The sequence below is a fragment of the Podarcis vaucheri genome, assembly GCF_965113315.1.
Source record: "Podarcis vaucheri genome assembly, chromosome: 3".
NCBI classification, from domain to species: Eukaryota; Metazoa; Chordata; class Lepidosauria; order Squamata; family Lacertidae; genus Podarcis; species Podarcis vaucheri.
The window spans coordinates 84,030,625-84,052,002 of record NC_138761.1 but is presented as its reverse complement, the minus strand read 5'-3'; the positions used below and the strand labels follow the sequence as shown (position 1 = coordinate 84,052,002).

The 21,378-nt window shown below is 39.4% G+C and overlaps 2 protein-coding genes across 8 annotated transcripts in view; one reads left to right on the top strand and one right to left on the bottom strand.

The window, feature by feature from the left end:
- Positions 1–21,378, top strand: part of PRSS35 (serine protease 35) — a 161,098-nt gene that overhangs the window by 49,647 nt on the left and 90,073 nt on the right. The window contains exon 3 of one of the 6 annotated variants that reach the window (XR_014218093.1): positions 614–3,101. The exons of the other annotated variants lie outside the window; for them this stretch is intronic. The gene's annotated coding sequence lies outside the window, so the exon portion shown is untranslated. Of the gene's footprint in view, positions 1–613; positions 3,102–21,378 lie in introns of those variants that run through there. 6 annotated transcript variants of the gene reach the window in all.
- Positions 1–21,378, bottom strand: part of ME1 (malic enzyme 1) — a 118,664-nt gene that overhangs the window by 52,653 nt on the left and 44,633 nt on the right. For both annotated transcript variants that reach the window (XM_082216942.1, XM_082216941.1), the window contains exons 4-6: positions 18,194–18,269; positions 15,489–15,650; positions 3,329–3,432 (exon numbers count right to left, since the gene is read on the bottom strand). In XM_082216942.1, the coding sequence (XP_082073068.1) occupies positions 3,329–3,432; positions 15,489–15,650; positions 18,194–18,269 (342 nt within the window). The remainder of the gene's footprint in view (positions 1–3,328; positions 3,433–15,488; positions 15,651–18,193; positions 18,270–21,378) is intronic.

Genomic DNA, 21,378 nt, shown 5'->3' with positions numbered 1-21,378 from the left:
TTCTTTCTTTCTTTCTTTCTTTCTTTATTAAAAGCAACCTTCTAACAAGAAAAAAAATATGACCCAACTCTCCTAGAGATCTGCACTTTTGATAATTCTAAATCTTGTGACACTACGGATCCTTTAAGACACTGTAAACTCACATTCAGAGCCTGTGAACAGATCATACCCTAAGATTACTTTTACACGGGATTTGCACTGACACTTTAAATTTGATTTTTACCTGTGCCTTTTGGGCTTAACCAAAGTCAAAACATGGCATTAGAACTAGGAATAGGTAAGGAATGATAGTGTTGACTAAAAATGGCCTGCAAGAAATCAAGTGTGCAACATCCAAAATGAGTTGGTTAGCTAAGTAGTACTAAAGCTATCAAGCCTAGAAGCCAGGTATCACTGAAAAGTTCATGAAGAAGGGATACTGGCACCTGCTGCTGTAGAAATGAGGCTTATGGGGTTATGTAGGATAGGTAAAGTAGTACTACAGTGAAGTTTGATCTACTATGGCCAATGGTTGTACAGCTCAACCAGCACAGAGTGTCCCTTACTCATGGTTTGCATAAGAAGTCGCATCATTTAAATCAACTAATTTAATTATTTTTACTTAAATCCACAGCCAAACCTATGTCACATGATCCGCTGCAAATAATAGAAACCAGCACTTTGATCATCAGAGCCCATAAAAGTAAAGGAAAAATGATTTTGCACATGTTATATGCACAGAATGTCAGCACAACTAAAATTTGAACACCTAAACAGATGTAAAAATCTCAAATCTGATTGGTGTCAAAGAATAATAACATTAAAGCTATAATATAGTCTCATGCGTATGAATAGTACGCATTTAAGAAAAGGGTACGAGAGTAAGTGAGTGTGTCTTATATCAACTGAAGGCCAAAGTACATGTTATACACAGCCATGTGTATTTTTATACAACTTTTTTTTAATAATAACAATAATGGGGGTGGGGGTTGGAATCCAGAAACCAGCCTCTAAGGCTGTGAGTTTCTCCATGGAGGGACATAAGGGGAGAGGCTTCTTAACCCTTTTTCTTCTGGTCACTTGCCCACTCCCCCCCCCTTCAAAGAAAACCCCTGTTTTTCATCCAGGAGGCTTTCTGTTTAAAAGAAGAAAATGCTGGAGAAAAGATACACATGGCTGCATATAATGTATACTTTGGCCTTGATTCAAGGGAAGTAAAACAGAGAAACTTTGTTAAAAATATGATAGTTACATTTTATGCAGTCCTGCTTAAAATAACTCTGCATTTTTGTCCTTTTATGAAATAATAGATATAATAAATGAGATATTGTATACTTTTGTGCTTTTATGAAAGAATAGATATAATAAATGAGATATCGTATACTTAAAAATTGGAAACTGAAACTGTGATCAATTTATGATGTTACTTCCCACTGCAGAGTAAATGCCACAGTGTGGAACCATAGTAAAGCTTAGGTCTTCTGTCTGAAAATTTTTGAACCCTCTCAGTTAAGCATGAACTATGTGGTAAGAATTCCAGGCCAAAGATCATAAGATTTCTACTCATGAGCAATTTTATTTTACTTTTTATGTTCCATGGAGCATGCTTGATTGAGCCATCTGGTTTTTAACTAAAAATGCCCTTTGTGCTATGGGCAGCATTCGTCTATATCACTCAATGCTTAAGGCATACTATCATATGTTGAGGATGGAAATTACTAATTCTGTCTCAAGTGAGAGGAAGGCAACAGTTCTGCAAAATGGCTTTTGTGTATCTTTTAATCTTTATTAGTCTATGAACACAAATCAACAGTATATTTTTCCTTGTTAACTTTTTAAAAAACAGTCTTTGTGTGGCACTCTGAAGCCTCCTTGGTTGCCTGCACTTTCTGGAATATCCATGGGAGGATGTCAAAGCATAGGCAGCCAGGAAGTCTGCTTGTGGAATTCCTGAGAGAAGCGCAATTATTATTACAATTAAGTTAAAAGGAATGCTCATGAGGAGTTCATGATGTAATGTCCTTCCACAGGCATTCCCTGATTTAAATCATATATGATTTGTGCTGTATTTGTGGTGTTCTATTATGTTATTGTTATTTATTGTCTCTAAGCCGCTTTGTGATTCATTCAAATGAAAAGTGGCATAGAAATATACCGTATTTTTCTATGTATAAGACTATGTTTTCTTCCTAAGAAATAATGTCCAAAATTTGGGGACGTCTTATACGTGGGGGCCATCTCCCCCCATTTTCTTAAATTGGAGTCCCCCAAAATAGGGGGTGTCTTATACATGGGGGCGTCTTGTAGAAGGAAAAATACGGTAATAAATCAATAAATCAAATCATATTCTAGGAACCAAGGGTAGCTGCAATACCAGGCAAGGACTTTGTTTTGTTTTGTTTTTTGTTTTAAGTTAGCAAGGAAGAGCACACCTTGTAACGTTACTAAGTACTAAACCTTATCACTCACATAAATTTCTGACTCCCTCCATCCCACAGAAAGAAGCTAGAGCAACAACTTCCTCTCTTGGGGTGGAGGGTGGGGAGCAAAGTAATACCTGAAATGTATGGGCCTGGGTATGGCACAACTCTAGTATTGATTCCAGCTGCTGAAACTGTGTGCTGTTCAGGATTGTTTTATAGCACTGGAACAGCAATCCTTCACCTATAGACTTAAGTATGCATCATATGTTTGGTTTTTTAAAAAGCTCTATACAAGCCTTCTGTGTAGCTTGTAGGGAACCTGCAACATGTAATGATTGAACATTTGTTTATTTATTCATTCATTTATTCATGTGTGTACATGTGAGCAAAGATCTCATCAGTCATGAATTCCCTAAAGCAGGTACGCCCTGATTCTACGCAGTGAAAAGCTCCACATGCACAACCATCTCTCCGTGTGATTTACGTATGGTTTTCCCACAAATCCCTACAGACTAGTGCCTTCCAGGAACTTGGCAACATGTGAAATGATCCTTATTTGGTTGTGTAGCGCATAGGGTCTGGCCATTACACATAATGACAGATCCCTATGTTCTACAGCACTGTGGCAATGGAATTCATCAGAAATGAATGCCTCATCTCATTCTGGTTTTCTTCAATGTAAATTAAGTGTTTTACATAGTATAGTAAGAATAGCTATGTTTTCCTCCACCAACTTTTTGCCATTCTGCACGAGTAAACTTATTGCAGCTCATCATTATAAATATATGAACTTGAACTGCATTTTATAAAGTTTTTAAGAATTGCAAAAAAGAAAAACATGCCATCTCTTCTTAATTAGTCCTCCTTGAGTACCATGAAGTTCAGAAACATTCAACAGTGTAAAATACACAAATAAAATCAATTACCGGGAAGTCACAGCATGCATAAATTCGTCAAGAAGATCATCATAAGCTTGGCCTCTGATTCGTTTATGTTTCAACCCAATATACAAAGGATCTTTTAGCAACTCCTGTTAAAAAAGAAAATAAAAACCAATAAGGTAAATATATCAGACAAGTTAACATTTGAGTGTTTGAGTATTGGCATCTCTAAACTGGAAATTAAGGGCACAATTCTATGGTCCTAGGGAAGTTGTCCCAGAGGTCATAGAATTTTGTGGACCTCCTTTTTCATGGATAGAGAAGGAATTATGTGGGAAGAGCAAGAGGACCATCCACAAAGGCTTCCTTCTTGCAGCAACAGAAACCTCCATGGCTGCCCCACCTTAGATATCAATGTTACAACAGCAGAAAGAAGATGTTTCAGAGCGCTGGAAGAAAAGTATGCCAGCCCTGAGGTGAGCCCTTGGGCACTGCAGCCAATGGAGGGGGGGTTTTGAATAAAGGAAAATTGTCCCTCCACACCCTCCTTCTGCCCTGCCAGCACAAACTAAACAGAGGTTTGGACCAGGCAGATTGTCTGCCTTTAACTCTTCCTCCCCTATCCAAGTAGGATTGCTTTGCCTAACTGGTTTATAGTCACATCCTTCCAGAGAATCATGGGGAGAGACTGATCTCTAATAAGAATTCTCAGCACCTCATCAAACTACAATTCCCAAGATTCTTTGTGAGAGGTTTTGAAAGTAAAAAACTGATACAGGTTTGTAGAGTAGATATGCCTGTAGCATGAGAATGAACAAGATTAGAATACAGATACATACATATATTTATTAGCCCATAAAGGCAAAATTACTGAAAGCATAATGTGTGGAATCATTTTCTGCCATTCTTAGATGATGAAGTAAAAGTTAAATTCACAAAATTATAAAGTCAAATTTTGCAGATCAGAAACGCCTTTCAAATAGTGATAGAGGAAGGAAAAAATGAAGATGCAAATTACAGAGTACATATTATGTTCTTGCTTCAGCATAACGACTGGCTTTGAGTTGCAGATGTCAAATCATACCTTATAATTTACAGATCCCAATATGTGCAGTACCCATAGCATTAAAAAAACACACAACCCAAGCACTTATCTGCTCACGTCAAAACTGAGCTAAAGTCAAAACTGAGCTAATGTTCATGCAAAGAACATTCCAAGAAGCCAATGCATTTTCTGTTCTGGCATTTTTACTGTTATTGAAGCCTAACCATCAGCAAGTATGGATTCATTATAGCTATTTCAAACATCACTTCCAACTTCATGAACAAGTTGGCGACAATCTCTTCCCATTGCAGTGATACACTCTGCCTTTCAGAAAAATAGCAAGGGGTCATTTTCATCATCCAGACTGCAACTGGCCAAGTTGTGTATCAGTGCTGCCCTCAGGCTACCAATAAATATTCCCATGGCAGCAGAGAGCAAGGTGCAAACCTTCAACCTACCTTCTCCACAACTTAGCAAAACTGCCGTGTTGGGTACCAGGCTAACATGCAATGATCTGCCCTTCATTTCTGAAGCCACTGCAAGGGCTAGAATGCAGTAAGACTTGGGGAATTCCTGTTCAAGCAGGGCAAGGAGCTGTGCTTTATTCTAGGGGTACTCAAGGGTACACAGTATCAGCACCTTGTTTTTCTAAAAGAAAAGCACTGGTTAAAAGTGTGGCACTTACTTGAATAATTTCATGGTGAGTTCCAGAACCCTGTTTTTCTAGTAGAAAAGCACTTATAAGGAGGCTGTCCCACGAGGAGCGTGGAACTAACAGGCTAAATCTGTAGGTATATCATGGAGCTGTTGCATCAGCAATAAGCTGTCCGCAACAAGCCTTGCTTGCCCCTCTTTCAAAAAGTGATCTAGAGAATAATCTGGCTATACTATTTAACAAGGAAAAATAACCTGTCCCTTAAATACGACAAGTCAGTTTAAGAAGACACAAAACTGTATTCTGTCCCTGTTCATAGTCTCAGTATTCATGGCAGTATCTATTGCTCCAGTAGTCAGTACAGTGGTACCTCGCAAGACGAATGCCTCGCAAGACAAAAAACTTGCTAGACGAAAGGGTTTTTTGTTTTTTGAGCTGCTTCGCAAGACATTTTCCCTATGGGCTTGCTTCGCAAGACGGAAACGTCTTGCAAGTTTGTTTCCTTTTTCTTAACACCGTTAATACAGTTGCGACTTGACTTCGAGGAGCAACTCATAGAACGCGGTGTGGTAGCCTTTTTTGAGGTTTTTAAAGACTGTGGTGATTTTTGAAGCTTTTCCAAAACTTTCCCGACACCGTGCTTCGCAAGACGAAAAAAATCGCAAGACGACAAAACTCGCGGAACGAATTAATTTCGTCTTGCGAGGCACCACTGTACAGGATAAAGTATGGAGTAAGGTCCTCCCCCCCTTTTTGAGTATTCCAATACATTGTCTTTAATAAATTTGCTTGTCAGAGAGCTAAAGCTGCAGCCAACTAGCAGCTACTATTTCAAATCAAGACTTTAGGATAGCTGTAACAAAGGCCCTCTTTCTATTGCTCTCTTTTAAAGCTGAATAACTGAAAATATATGGCACACTTTAAACTAAAACACACAGATGATTTGAAGAGTGAATCTTGATAGTAGAAACCTGAGCAAAATATTGTCAAAATATACTTCTTCTTTGGAACCAATATCATGGATTTACAAGGTCACAGAACTCTCATATACAATCCTATGCCAACAATATCAAATACTCATGTTTCCTCACTATCTCATACTACTTAGATTCACAATTCCCACTGTATGAGTTGGGATTTCAATGCAGTATCTTCTCTAAGCAAGTATCCCACCCCACTCCAGAGGTTTGCTGTTGCATCTCACCTGGTAGCAGCTGACATGACCTCACGGGGGCAGATTTACCTAACCTAGCAATGTTCTATATGTTCCTGGTTCTTGGTGCTGTCTAAGTAGTAGCAGCAGCAGCAGCAGCAGCAACAAAGACACTCATGGTGTCAATGCTAATTAGGTCAGACAGCCCCAGGTTCCAACTATTCGTACTACTGAACTACAAACTTTAGTCCCTTTTCTTCCCATGTTGCTTCTCTAGTGGTCTATTTTTCTAGAGAAAGAACAAAATGCACTGAAGCCAAGTTTCACAAAGCTCCAGGAAAGCATTTAGGAAATGTGCTCATTTATTCACACTAAAGTGTTGACAACTTTCTGGTGTCAGACTCTAAAAGCTAAACTTATAAACATTTCATGAATAGCAGACCCATTGATTTCAGTGGTCCAAATCCTAAATAGTTTCTGTAACCAATAGAACTGTGAGTGATTTTAGGATGGCCAGCTTACGGTCCAGCTGAGGCTCCTGCCAGGTATAAGTACTTTGATAAGTAGTTGGACTTGAATTTAGTAGCGGAGACTTCCAACATTTACTGTACATTGCCTGTAAAGTACTGCCAAAGTAATTGAAGCAACATGAGTACTCTTGCTGTTTCTGTGGAAAACCTGAGAACACAAGTCCCCTTTGAATCTTCTCATGAAAGCTGCCAATATGTTTCAGAGTTGTGCTGATGTGAAGCTAACTTTCCAATGCCCACTGCAAGCCTGTGGCTCAAAATAGGCCCAACTTCCAAATCTTTACAGCCATCTATCTGCACACCTAACATTGTATTACATCTTGAGTTGCTTCTCAAAATCTGAGGGTTCTGGCACATTAGTACAGCAACCCAACTAACCAAAATCTAAATAATTTTGCTGCACGCTAGAAGCTCCTGGGCAGGCACATTTCATTCACAATCTTGCTGCAATGATGACACAATGAAGTGCCTATCTGTTGGAGAGCTTGGAATGAGCCATGCACATAGCAGGCTATCCAGGTTTCTATGCATGCTGTGAGCTACACCATGCAGACTGGGCATAGCCCACCACAACCATATGTTCCCTATGTCCACCACATATACACAGTCTGGGCACATGTCAAGATGCTCTCATGCTCACATGCCTCACTCAGATTTCTGCTAGGAATACAGTAGTATGGGTATCTTTCACTACTACATGAACTCTCATTCATGTAGGGCAGATTTGTAAAAAAATTGCCTTATATACATCATGAAGATCAGAGCCCAAGACAAAAATGTCACCAGCTCATGCTGAGGAGTTCAATACAGATTGAGCCCACCGACCACTGCCTGACTCAAGGTGACTTGATTCTTTCTAGGAATTCACTAGTCTAAGGCAAGTACTGGACATGACACATGGGTGTGTTTCCTGTGTGATAGAACACACACACACACACACACACACACATTTCCTTTACTCTAATTACATTCCATTTACAGCCCAGGTGGAGCTTGCTAGCTCAGGGAGTAGGTGTGGGTAGCATGCCTTGTCAAGCCCAGATAATGCAATCAACATGCAAGGTATAAAAATAAAGCAGAGCAGGTGGCCATGGAAGAAATTCTGATAATATATTAATTTTATGATGTAGATTTACACAAGTTGTGTTCCTCGAAAGTAAACTATCTTTTGGTCAATGTTGCTTTAAAACATCAGGATCTGTTGCTACTGAATTTGACTTTTCCATTCAGAGATCTGCAGTTTCAGTTATTTGCCCTTTTCTGTTTGATCGCTTTTTATATGCTTTAGCAGCAGTGCGCTGTAAGTTACATTAGACTTACAGTAGTTGAGAAGTTGAAAGCTATGAATTCATAGGACATACTTTGATGCTTTAAAAAAAAAGGCAAACCAAAACCTGCTCAAAGACTGTTTTCAGTGCTACATTTTTGCTCATAAAAGGCTGGCTGTTATAGTAGAGTTAACATGAAACTGATACATGTGCATGTTGTTTAATCTAGATTTATCACTAAGCTTCTAAGTTCCCGATACCCCTGAGCTAAAAGAAATACAGAAATTGCCATTTACTGCATTACAGTTGTGAATGTTTGAGAGCATCAAAAATAAGAGATTAATAAACATCAAGAAGAATTTGTAAAATCTCTGGCAGTTTACTGAAAATAATCCGTTGCCAAGTTAGCAGCTAACAAAGTAAGTCAGCCAAAGGTCTTCTATGTTAGCAACAAATAGTATTAGCATAATGTAGATAATGCAGCTGAAAGCTAGAAACCGCCTACCAATTTTGTCATTATGCTGGCATGTGGCAAGTATAAATAACTATTCCTAAACAGTAGCCTGGTCTGCACACACAGATGAATTAAATGGGGCCTTACAGTTGTTCATCCACAGCTAGCACCTAAACAGCAGACTGAGCAGGCGCACAGTTTAGCTGGCTGAAGCCTTTTCTATTATTATGAGATTATTATAATAATTATAATAATTATTATTGTATTACTATTTAAATTACAGTAATTATTTCTGAATTTATATCTATACAGAAATTAGCAGATGTGAATTTTATGCACCTTTGTGTCCCCCTTTGTGCTGATTTTCTAGTGATGCATTTTTGTCTTTTGGGGTGATGCATGAATAGCCACTCTATCTGAAGCTGTGCTGGTTTTCTATCTGCAGTAGGTTTCTATCAACAAACATTCACAGTGTTATCTGCTACCTGAAGTCTGAAATGGCATAATCTATTATACCACCTTAGTAGTCTATCACTTCAGTCTGCTCCATATGAAGCCTCAAATGCAGTGATAATATGTTGCTACAGTATTTTGAGAGTTGGTGTGGAACAGTGGCTAAATTTTCAGCATAATCTGGGAAACCCTGGTTGAAATGTCATTTTAGTTATCAACTCAGTACGTGGCTTCTGTCAAGCCACTACTTTCCAAACCTTAGTCCACTAAACCCCCTCTGCAACAGGAGAATACTTTGCACACCTGTTACACGCATTGTTGATATACTGCGTCTGCTATTGCTATATAAATGACAAGTTGTATTAGTTAAAAAATATAGAAACCTCCTGGATCATAGTTTTTGCTCTAGTATGTTTTTTCTACAAAAACTATATGCTTTCCATTTTATTCCACTTGTATTTCATACAAAGAGGACGATTTTCAAAGGGAAGGAATGGTCTCTTGGGTGAAAACTGCTTAAAAGGATTTGAAGTATGTTATTTATTATTTTTGTTCTTGTTTATTTCAACAGCATTTATATACTGCCTGATTATAATAAAACCTCAAAGTGGTTTATAAAAAAAAAGACAACAAAATTATCAGAAAAAATAGTTAAAACAAGTATTTGAAATGTTCAAAAGCAATTAAAATGAGTAAAAAGCTAAAACCAGATTAAAATACGTGGCAGCTTGTAGTATGTATCTGGTTCTTCATTTTAGAGGTCCCCATGATAGGTTCCTGCTTCCCATCTCTAGAATACTGCAGTGTCTGTGCATGGAAATGGTCCAGTGACACCTCATATTACAGCAGCCTTCTGCTGTTTATCATTTTGAAGGCTCCTCAATATAAAATGCTTCCAGCAGCCACATCTAGTAGTTCGCTTAAGCTAAAAGCATTGTGTTAAACAGACCTAACAAAATACTTGCTACACCTACAAACAAGAGCATGGGAAGTGGCATATCCATACCAATCCACAGCTATACCTGCACTTTATTTCAGAACGGCACCATCTCAGTCATGCATACAGATATGAGTATCACGGTACAAGTCCTACAATGAGAGGAAGCGATAACAGTGCATTGACTTGATAATATTCACACATGTTTTATTTGCCAAATTTCAAGAGCATGTAGATTCTTTATAAATATAGTCTTGTTTAAATAAAACACAAAGCCAGCAATCTCAGAGGGGTGTGTGTGTGTGTGTGTGTGTGTGTGTGAGAGAGAGAGAGAGAGAGAGAGAGAGAGAGAGAGAGAGAAGACATCAGGGAAGCATTTAAAGTCTACATTTCCCTCCTGCACACATGTGTAATAAAACACATTCCAGGTAATATGTGCACTGGCGTTTCCATGTGCTATTTTACTCAGTACATTCACAATTGGATAACACTCATTGTAATTTTATATCCTTTGATTTTTCTTCTTCTTTGGAACGATTCACTCTTGGGTTTATGAACACTCTGACCTAATTCAATGTAAAAAATATATTTGGACATACATGGTATGAAGACTGTATTACATTAAGAAGTTCCAAATTTTGTGAAGTTTAATTTATATAAATTATACATTATTTTCTAAAGAAAATAACAGCTATCTTTAATATCAATTTTATCTGTCAGTCCCACGAGGAATCAACAGTAGAGTGCATTTGACATCACCATGAACTACAGTTAATGGTTTACCATAAATGTGCTTATTGCACCCACTTTGCTCCTGTCTCCTAGTGCACAGGAGAAGCAAACCACAATCCAAAATTGGGGTCGTTGTTTACTTGACTCAGCTAGTGAGGGGTCTTGGAGGGTGGCATCTTAATACTTCAATCCTAGCGCAGTGGGTGAAGGAGCTGCTTCTTCTTCTTCTTTGGCGATCACTCGTAGCCGAGTAAGATTGTCTTCCATGAACACAGTCTTTACAGTGACTTTTAGGAAGTCTTTAGATTGCACCAGGCATCCTATTGGGGAGACTGTTTTCTGAGTGCATGTTCTGGAAGTTGGGCAACAGGGGCAGTACAGAATTCCTATTGGTGTACTGACCTCCCCGCTGCACCACGGATTCCCTGCTTGAGCTGCTTCAGGTCGTGGTGATTGTTCTCCTGGTTTGGTTGCCCTAGGGAATTTTAACATCCATGCCGACACCACCTTACAAGGGGCCGCTTGGGACTTCTTGGAAAGAATGGCCTCCATGGGGCTGTCCCTGAGTAAGTTTGGCCTGGTCCACAGCCTCAGACATGCCTTAGACCTGGTGTTCAGCTTTATGGACATGGGTGATCTGACATTAAGTAAAAGTGAAACACAAGAAGTGCCATGATCATATCACTTCCTGGAGCAACTAGATTTCTCCGAGACCCTTCTTATTCACAGGGAGGTGGGACGGATTCAAATGGTCCACCTCGAACAGTTAATGGATCCAAATGCTTTCCAGAGAGTGGTTGGGGATGTTTTATCCTATGTTGTTTGCCTCTCAGCTGATTCCCTGGTGGCCCGCTGGAATACAGAGTTTGCCAGGGCTATTTACTGTCTGGCTCTGAAGTGCCCTCTCCAATTGCATGGAGTCCTGATGGCCCTGTGGTTTACCCCAGAGCTGAGGGAGATGAAACAATCGCTGAGATGGCTAGAGCACCAGTGGCGGAAAACTCATTCTGAATCCGACCAAACATGGGTTAGAGCTCAATGTTGAGCCTTCCAAGAACATCTTCTTCGCCGCATCTATTGCATCTGCAGAAAACAGCAGCAGGAGACTCTTTCAGGTGGCTCACAATCTAATGGAGCCACCTTTGCCTGATGAGGACCCTAAGATTTCCTGCAATGATTTTGCAAACCTCTTTGCAGTTAAAGTTGCTCAGATTCGGAAAGAGGTAGACTGTGGGAGTAGGGCTGGGGTGGGAGAAGTGCTAGAGTCCTGACTAGTCAAGTTGCATGGGATCAAATCTAATCTGATACCTCCGAGGACACGGACAGGCTGCTTTGAGGAGTGAAACTGACCACCTGTCTCCTTGACCCTTACCCACCCTGGCTCATAAAAGTGAGCTGAGAAGGGCTCAGCAATGGGCTCCACAGGATGATGAATGCTTCCCTCTATGTGGGAGTCTTCCCAGACCTGCTGAAAGAAGCAGCTTCTTAAAAAAAATATCTTTAGACCTGCCAACTATTGCCCCGTCTCAAATCTTCCATTCTTGGGCAAGGTGGTTATGTGGGCGATTGCTGAACAATACCAGGCATGCTTGGAGGATGCCAACCATTTGGATCCCTTCCCATCAGGATTCAAGCCTCATTATGGGACTGAAACTGCCTTGGTTGCGCTGGTCGATGATCTCCAGTGGGCTAGGGACAAAGGTGGAAAAAAGCTGTTTCCTAGTTCTGCTGGATCTCCCAGTGGCTTTTGATACCGTTGACCATGGTATTATTCTGGACCAGCCAGAAGGGTTGGGAGTTGAGGGCACTGTTATACGGTGGTTCTGCTCCTTCCTCCTAGGTCGTGTCCAAAAAGTGATGTTGGGGGATGAGTGTTCAGTCCCCTGGGCTTTCACATGTGGGGTACCTCAGGGTTCCATCCTCTCCCCCATGCTTTTCAACATCTATATGAAGCCGCTGGGAGAGAACATCAGGGGGTTTAGGCTTGGTGTTCACCAGTATGCAGATGATACCCTGGTCTACTTCTCTCTTAAACTGAAACCAGTGAAGGCAGTGAATGTCCTATGTGAGTGTCTGGCAGCGGTTGGGGGATGGATGGAGGTTAATGGATTGAGGTTGAATCCTTATAAGACAGAAGTACTTTTTTGGGAGGGCAAGGTGTGGGGAGATAAGGAGATAAAGAGCTACATAACTTCTGGAAGACATCTGAAGGCAGCTTTTGGAAGACATCCTGTACCGGGAAGTTTTTAATATCTGATATTTTACTACGTTTTTTATATGCTGTAAGCCTCCCAGAGTGGCTGGGAAAACCCAGCCAGATGGGTGGAGTATAAATAATGATATTATTATTATTATTATTATTATTATTACTACTACTACTACTACCACAGATGTCTGAGTTATAAAGTCCTAAATTTGAAAAATACACATGCATCCTCTTACTTGAGATGATTGTTTACAAGACTATTATCCCTCAACTGCCTTCTGACCAAAACACCCAAGTTCAATCAAAATTGTTGGCTGAACATGCCCACTTGGCATCCCATTTGATTGTAGAGTTATTTGGCCGTAATGCAATAACTCTTCCAACTGAGATACTGGACTGAAATTTGGTATGCTGAGTCCCATTGCAACTCTTATGTTTTAAATTCTAATACCAGCTCAGCCTCCAAGAAAGAGGTAATACTACCAAAACCTCTCCCCTTGAGCACTGAGATGTCAAAAAGAAATTCTCCATTTGATCCCTATACTAATTTTCAAGGCAAGAAGAGAAGACAAAAAGTTGTTTGCAATGCAGTATTTGAAGCAAGGCAGTGCTTTGCATAACCCTTATGACTTGGGAGTAGAAAAAGAATACTGCATTACACCTGAATCTTTAAGTCCTTTGTAGTTAGGTTTTTCTTCACGTTATCCTAGGGTGAAAGGAGAACAGGTGCACAGTTGCTACCTGGCCTCAAATCTTACTGGCTGCTTCCACACAGAAATACTTTTGATTTGGTGCTTTTGGTCCAAATCCAACATTCATGGAACAGGTCTGGGCTGCCTTTCAAATTTTCACACAATTATTTTTATTATTTATTATTTATTGAATTTATATACCACCCTATAGCTGGAGGTCTGTTCACACATCCTGTGCAGGAACTAATAATTATGTACATGGAGGCTGGAGGCAGATAAATTGCTCCTCTTATGTAATCTACCACCTAGAGAAGGTGATTCATGTAGGTCCAGCTCTAGCTAGAAGCTCCGGTGCAGAAACATTTTGTTCCTATTAAAATAACAATTATCTGTATGGACTTGTCTGTGGCTTGGGAAGATCTAATAAAATATAATCGGAACCCTGTGAAAGAAACTGTGTAGAAACAGTCTTGAAGCTTGCAGCCTTTGACTAGGAACTAGACAGCTCTGCCTGCCACTGGAAGTTCCATTTCACAGCATAATAAGATTGCAACATTCCAGTTTCAATGAAACACAGTATTTTTAAGAAATGAAAATAGTTTCCATCAGGAAATTCCCAACTAGCTTTAATAACTTCAGTCTCTTATAAGACTATCTGCTTCAGTGACAGCAGGCTAACATACTGTACTGATCTGTTCCCTGTTTCAAATTGAATTCCAAGATTCTCTCTGTCTTAATGGCTGGGAAATCCACTGCATGCAATTTTATATTTTTCCTTATTTTCTGGAACAATGACAGTAAATGGTCAGATCTGTTTTCAAAAGCATTTGATGTTTTTTGCATTCCTTTTCATCACTACATAGTTTAAACCATCCAAAATATTTCATCACATCCCATTTCCACTATTCCCCTTCTACAACTGAGTTTATTAAAATAGCCTTATACAAATCATTTCCATAAGTTTTGCTTTGCAATAATGTACATCATTACCCCACTTTACAGAAACTGCCATGTGCCCAGGCATTCCTAATCATGGGGATTTTTATTTTAATGGATACAATCATGAAGACAGATTTTAAGGTTAAATAACCTTCACAAATGTTATTATTTTCAAGCAAGAGTAATATAATATTACTGCACATATACAGTGGTCTGTATCCGGTAAAATCTTAGTGTGAATAGTTCTTCTGCTTGCGCTAGAGGATGTCTCTGATTTCCACCAACCTCTCTATTTTGTTGAAGGCCCTGATACACCACATTGCATGCCATTCTGGAGGCATTCCACAATCTTCAGGTACAATTTTTTTGGAGTAGCCAAAAGAAACGGCAAGGAAATCCCATTCTGTGAGTAGAACTCCATCTGCAGTTCTTAGGATCCAAACTAGTGTTTCCTAATGTGCCGCTCATAAAATTATAAGGTCATCAGTAATACCAGCAACAGCTGGAAAATTTATTTTCAGTATAGGAACTACATGGATGGAACTAGAGCATAGAATGTAGTGCTGCTATCACATTATTTGCACAAGACATTCCTTGAGCCTTCCTCTTGTGCCAGGAGCTAAGCCTATCGCAAATACTAATGCACTAAACTATAGCAGGCACACTATGAAGGAGAATTTTGCAGGTGTGCCATCACCAGTCCCAACTTGTCCTTGGCACACTTGACTTTGACAAAACATTGCATCTTCCCTTGTGTTGCGCTCCGTATCCCATGGAGCTTGCTCAGGACACTGCTGCAGCAAAAGCCTCTAAATTTGCATTAGGACAGTGTTCTTCAACATTGGTTTTCCAAATATTATTGGAGTAAAACCCCACCAACCCAAGCTGAGATAAGGCATGATGGGATTTGTAGTTCAACAACATCTGGAGGCCCAAGTTGAAGAACGGCTAGTCTACAAAGACAGACTGATTGCCTGGACTGTAACACAATGTTTAAAATATACATCAGAACTACTGTCATGAAATGAGTGAGAATTTTTTTTTCTGGGAAAGAATGTTAACCATATCCTTTCAGCTGAACAGGCAAATACTATTCCTTGAAATATATCAAATGTTCATGACAGCATGAAACAACAATTACCTCATTGTCAGTTCCCACATCAAGCATAACAGGCAGACACTCCTGGGGCTTCATTCCTCCGCATGCTGTGTAAAGTGCTAGTTTACCCACTGGGATGCCCATTCCATAACAACCAAGGTCTCCAAGGCCAAGAATACGTTCTCCATCAGTCACCACAATAGCCTAGAGGGAAAGTAGTACAAGCAGTGTAAAATTGGAAACGTGTCCTAAGCTCTTTTCGTGTCCGTTCAAATTAAGAACAGTGGCAAAGCATTCCATACTGCTTTGGTGTGTTACATTTTATCCAGGGCTGTTTTCTGAGCAAACAAATCTTTTGTTTATTGTAACTGCATGAGTCGTAGTTGATTAATGTATCCATTATATTTGCATATGAGAAACAAACAGATGCAAAGTAGGGGGGGGGAGACACTGAGTTACGCAGATCTAGGTCTGGTCCATGTCTTGAAGAGAGAGTGTCAGAGAATCCCGTGTATGCTGTTCTGAGTTCCATGTTAAAGGAAAAAGGTGGGATAGAAATGTCGTAAATAAATAAATTTGTCCTGCCATTCATGGAAGGGTCTTTGATCTAACAGAGGTTTCCACAAATGGAAAGGAGAAGGCAATTTTCATCATTTTCCCTTCCTCTTGCAGACCCCTATTCCTGGCCACCTCCACGTTATTCTAGATGGTTCTCTACTCTCCTAGTGCAGATATTGGGGGGGAGGGCACAAGAGGCTGCAGAATCCACTTGCAGAATCCTCCAATAGACAAAAGACACTTCTGTGAATGGAAGTGGAACCGTTGGTTAAAATTTTTCAGTATTCTTAGGTGGTGCAAATATGTGCTGCAGCAAAGTAATGTTGGAAAAGGTATTCTGGCCAGAATGCCTCTTTTAAAACAGTAGCTGCCATTTGTTTCTACTTCTATTTTTTAAAAAACTGCTGCCCAAGTAATTAGTGCAGCATTTTTAATTGGACAGTCCCCCCCCCCAAAAAAATCTGATACTCTAATTAATTGCTCAAACATTGATACTGAATCAGCTTCTGTGATTGAAATAGAAAGAAAGCTTGGCATCCTGATCCTAAATACTTGCACCAATACATGACTAACATACTGCTATAACACGTCTGAATAATTACACTGTACTGGTCTAGCAACTCATATTTTCCAATTTAAGGATTATTTTGCTGACAAAAGAAGTCTGGGTTTGTCTTCTGGATAAACTTTTAAAAAACTGTATAAGATTATGTGAACAAGAAAATTGCTTAAATATCAGAGAAGCCATTAGACATCGTTACTGGTGAAAAAGAAGGGGACCAGGCACATTAAGGCCCAGGAAATTACAATCTCTATGCTCTTTGCGTACAGCTTTATGTGCTATAGTTTCTTTTAATGAATTTTTCTTCTGCTAAATTCTTGAGGAATGCAGTCATAGTTATTCGGTGCTGCATTCCATATAAAATTTTCTGTTCTGTTCTATTCTGGCTCCACAAGGAAACAACATATAAGTTGGAAAGAGGTGTAAGACCCATTGGCTATTGTCACTACCACCTCCCAGTAGCCAGAACATGGAAAGATGCACTAGTTAATGTAGCTGGAGGCACAAGTGACTTCAGTGGCTAGCAGAACATTTTATAAGCTTTGGCTGGTGTGCCAAGCAGCTACCACTGTGGCCTAGCAACAGTGACCCACATGTTGGTCACCTAAAGACTGGATTACTGTAATATGCTCTATGCACAGCTTCTCTTGAAGCTGGTTCAAACTGAGGTAAGCTACCATGATCATATTACACCAGTCTTGAAGGAAATGTACTGGCTGCCAAATTGCTACCAAGCCAAATTGAAGATGACACATATGCCCCTGTACAACAACTTGGTTCCCGGATATCTGAAAGAATGCCCGCTCCCATACATCTCTTCCCATGTGCTGAGATATTCATAGGAGGCTCTGTTGGTTGTACCACTGCCTGATGAGGCAAATTATGCAGCATCCTGGGAGACGGAGTTTCCCATAGTGATGCCAGGCCTATGGAATTCCCTTCCCTCTAAAATAAGGCAGGCAACAAATTTGATGAGTTTTTAGTGCCTGTTTAACTCATCTTTTCACCCAAGTGTTGCTGGCTCTTAATTCCTTGCTTGGTTCTAACTATTGGCTAAAGTGGTTTGAATTTTGTTATGTTTTTCAATATTTTAATACATGGATTTTATTGCATTAGGTGTATATATTATAAACCACTCTGGTATCATTTAGGTGAAGAGTGGTATATAAATATTTTAAATAAACAAACAAATTGTTAGCAAATGTGTAAATTCTACAGTGACCTCAATTCCAACAGTGAAAAGAAAAAAAGTGAGGGAGGTCCATGTTAAAGATTTAAGGCATAAAAAACCACAGTAAAATGACTGCTATGGAAACTAGTATTCTGCATAGATCAGTAACTGTGTACTATTCGAGGTGGCCACTTTTTATGAGTATTTCATGTGTAGTAGTAAGGGACTTGTGGCAAACTTGTAATAGATTAGATTTTCAATTTACTTCCAATGATTCATAACATACATTTGGATTAATACTTTATTTTTGTTTGGTGGTATTCAAATATACAGTCCTCTACCTACTCACAATCTACACCAGATCATTCTGCTAATCATATAGTTCAGCTCTGGCTTATATTATTATTTTAGTCATCCAGAGACCTGACACATATTACTTGTAGCTAAAGAACCTACCTTGATGACAGCTTCAGGCCATGCTTTAAGCAGTGTTCCAACGTGTCCTCGATCATGGGGAGTGATGAAGAGTCCTCTGTAAGAAAATAATTTAAATTTAAAACTAGCCTTTTCAGGCATGAAGCTTTCCCTTTTTAAATCATTGGTATCATATGCACACACACATGATGTCACATGCTGGAAACACAAATAACCAAGAACCGAGGATAGGGCAAGGCAGAATTGATTGTCACGGGGGGGGGGGGTCCACAGAATATCACTAGAGTCAGAGGATGAATTTAGACACATGTACATCTAGGGTTTTTCTCCCATATCTGAAGAAGTGTGCATGCACACGAAAGCTCATACCAATAACATACTTAGTTGGTCTCTAAGGTGCTACTGGAAGGAATTTTTTAAATTTTGTTTCATATAAGTGAGTGGTTGGCACTGCTATGTGGTAAAGCTTGACAAAACAAGCAGGGACACTACTGCAGTAAGGTCAATATGCATGGGATAGCCCAGCCTAACAATGTCAGGAATTCTGTAGCGGGCATGTGACTGTGCAGATCACACAGAAATGCATTTCATGTCTACCTGTTCTTCCTATACGCGTACCCACACATCATGACAATAGGCTACAGATGTAACACAAGTTCCCAACATTCCTTCCCACAGCATGACCAAAAAATGGAACCCAGGATGGGGTTACACAGACTAAGGATGGCATGGTTCCCTGTGAATTTCACTGAGTTCCATGGACAACATAAAAGAAATTGTAATCTGAGACATAGCTAAGGCAATATTTGCTTCTTACTTCAGGCACTGAGATCACCAGAAGAGAAATAGGCTCAGCCCGTACCCCAAAAGTGTAGCCCTTTACTTTTACATATGTGAATGGACATCATTTATTCCCATAATGTACAAGAGCAAACCAGCCCATGGCACTTGGTGACATGGAGGAACCCTAAAAAGCAATGGCCCTCTTCTGAAGGGGAGAGCCAATAGTGGCAAGAAGCAAGGAAGGCAATGCAAAACAGTGAGCAGGGCACAGTTTTGAAAAACAGGCCTAGCCACAACCCTACTCAGCAATAGGTGGGAGGGTCAGAAGTGATAGGGAAAATAAAAGACAATTTATTTTTCTTTCCCCCACCCAAACTGGCATGAATAGCTATGCAATATCATTTAAAACTCAAAATTCTTACCTTTCTTTTTAAAAAGTTCACAGATTGCAAATAAGTGTGGCAAATAGAACTCCTAAGAACAATCTGGAAATGTGTTCTGTGAATCAAACTAATAACTGTATACATCAGTATACAGGAAAGCTGAAATAGTAAGAGTTCCAACTTTGGAGACTTTTTATCATCATTAAAAACTAACTAAAGTTAAGAGAGATTGTAACGGTATGCAAAATACAATGAATTTGATACAACCAGGAAAAAACAAGGGGACCCCTGCACTGTAATAGAAAAGACCATGACTTCAGCAAACCTACTGTTTTGATAACAAACTTAACTCAACAGATACAGTGGTGCCTCGCAAGATGAAATTAATTCATTCTGTGAGTTTTGTTGTCTTGCGAAGCACGGTGTCAGGAAAGTTTTGGAAAAGCTTCAAAAATCACCAAAGTCTTTAAAAACCTCAAAAAAGGCTACCACACTGCGTTCTATGAGTTGCTCCTCGAAGTCAAATCGCAACTGTATTAACGGTGTTAAGAAAAAGGAAACAAACTTGCAAGACGTTTCCGTCTTGCGAAGCAAGCCCATAGGGAAAATCGTCTTGCGAAGCAGCTCAAAAAACTAAAAAACCCTTTCGTCTAGCAAGTTTTTTGTCTTGCGAGGCATTCGTCTTGCGAGGTACCACTGTAATTACATAACAGGATTTATGCATATGGGAAATATGTGGTCCAGTTTAAATGAAGGGGAAAATGTAGGTGATTCATTGTAAAAATATAAATGCTCACACGTATTTCCATAAATTCTACAGTGCAGTAAAAAGCTTTGGCTAACAATGCAATCCAGTATATGACTCCTCAGAAATAAACCCTATTGATGTCCATGAGACTTACTATTAGGTAAACGAGTATAGCATTGCAGCCTAATTATAACTTTTATCATGTTTTTTCCAGATACAGAAACCTGAATTTGACCTTATCTTCATTATACAGTATGTATTTTTAAAGCTATTTATATGTGTTTGTCAGGAGTGAGATGGGGGAATGCTGCTGATTCTCTTGCAAACTCTCTGGGTTTTTGATACCAATGACTATGTCTAGACACGATCCATTTAAATAGTTATTAAAGAATTCAAATCTGAAATTGCTGGTCTTCTAACAAAAATACACCCAAGGACTGGAAAGTAGCCAATGTAATACCAATTTTTAAAAGGGGGTCCATGGAAGCGCTAGCCATTAATATCTTAGCAGGGTTGCTTTTTGTTGCTTTTTGTTGGTTTTGTTGCTTTTTGTAGGATACTAATATTTGCAGACTTATTTCAGCCTTGTGCCAGAAATGGAGAACCCAAACCATATTAGGCTAAATTCGTGTTCATGACATTCTCATGGGAATATTCCCAGGCATCTTCTTAGACTGTCAAAGTAAGTCACAGCAATAAATACAATTTATCACTACAGCATGTGAGTATTTACTGCAGGATCTTCTAAAATTCATAAGATTTTATTGGGTGTTTAAAATTAAACTTCTCATGACCCCTCCCACCCTGATTTCTAACCCACATTGTTACAATGAAATTATTAGGTTTTTCTAGAAATAAAGGGGGGGATCACACTGCCCAGACACTTCTGAGGTATTATATGAAATACATTGTCCTGCTTCGGGCACCTAAGAAAGATGAATTCAAACCCAAACAAGTATAAAGAAAAACCTTTCTTTTATGTAAAATATGAAATATATCCTCCCAGTAATTGAAAATCTATTTTATGAAAAGAGGCTAAAACAATGCAACCCATTTAGCTAGGAAAACATTCAAGCTGGCAGTAGAATTGAAATGTGCTAGAGATGAGATAATCATTTTAGATACAACATTCCAAGGATCAAGTAAAGAACATTTTAATGTTTGATGCCCATTCATGGATCACTGCCTTGCCGTGGCGAAGGGGCTTGAATAACTCAGAGAAGCTATGAGCTATGCCATGCAGGGCCACCCAAGATGGACAGGTCATAGTGGAGAGTTTTGACCAAATGTGA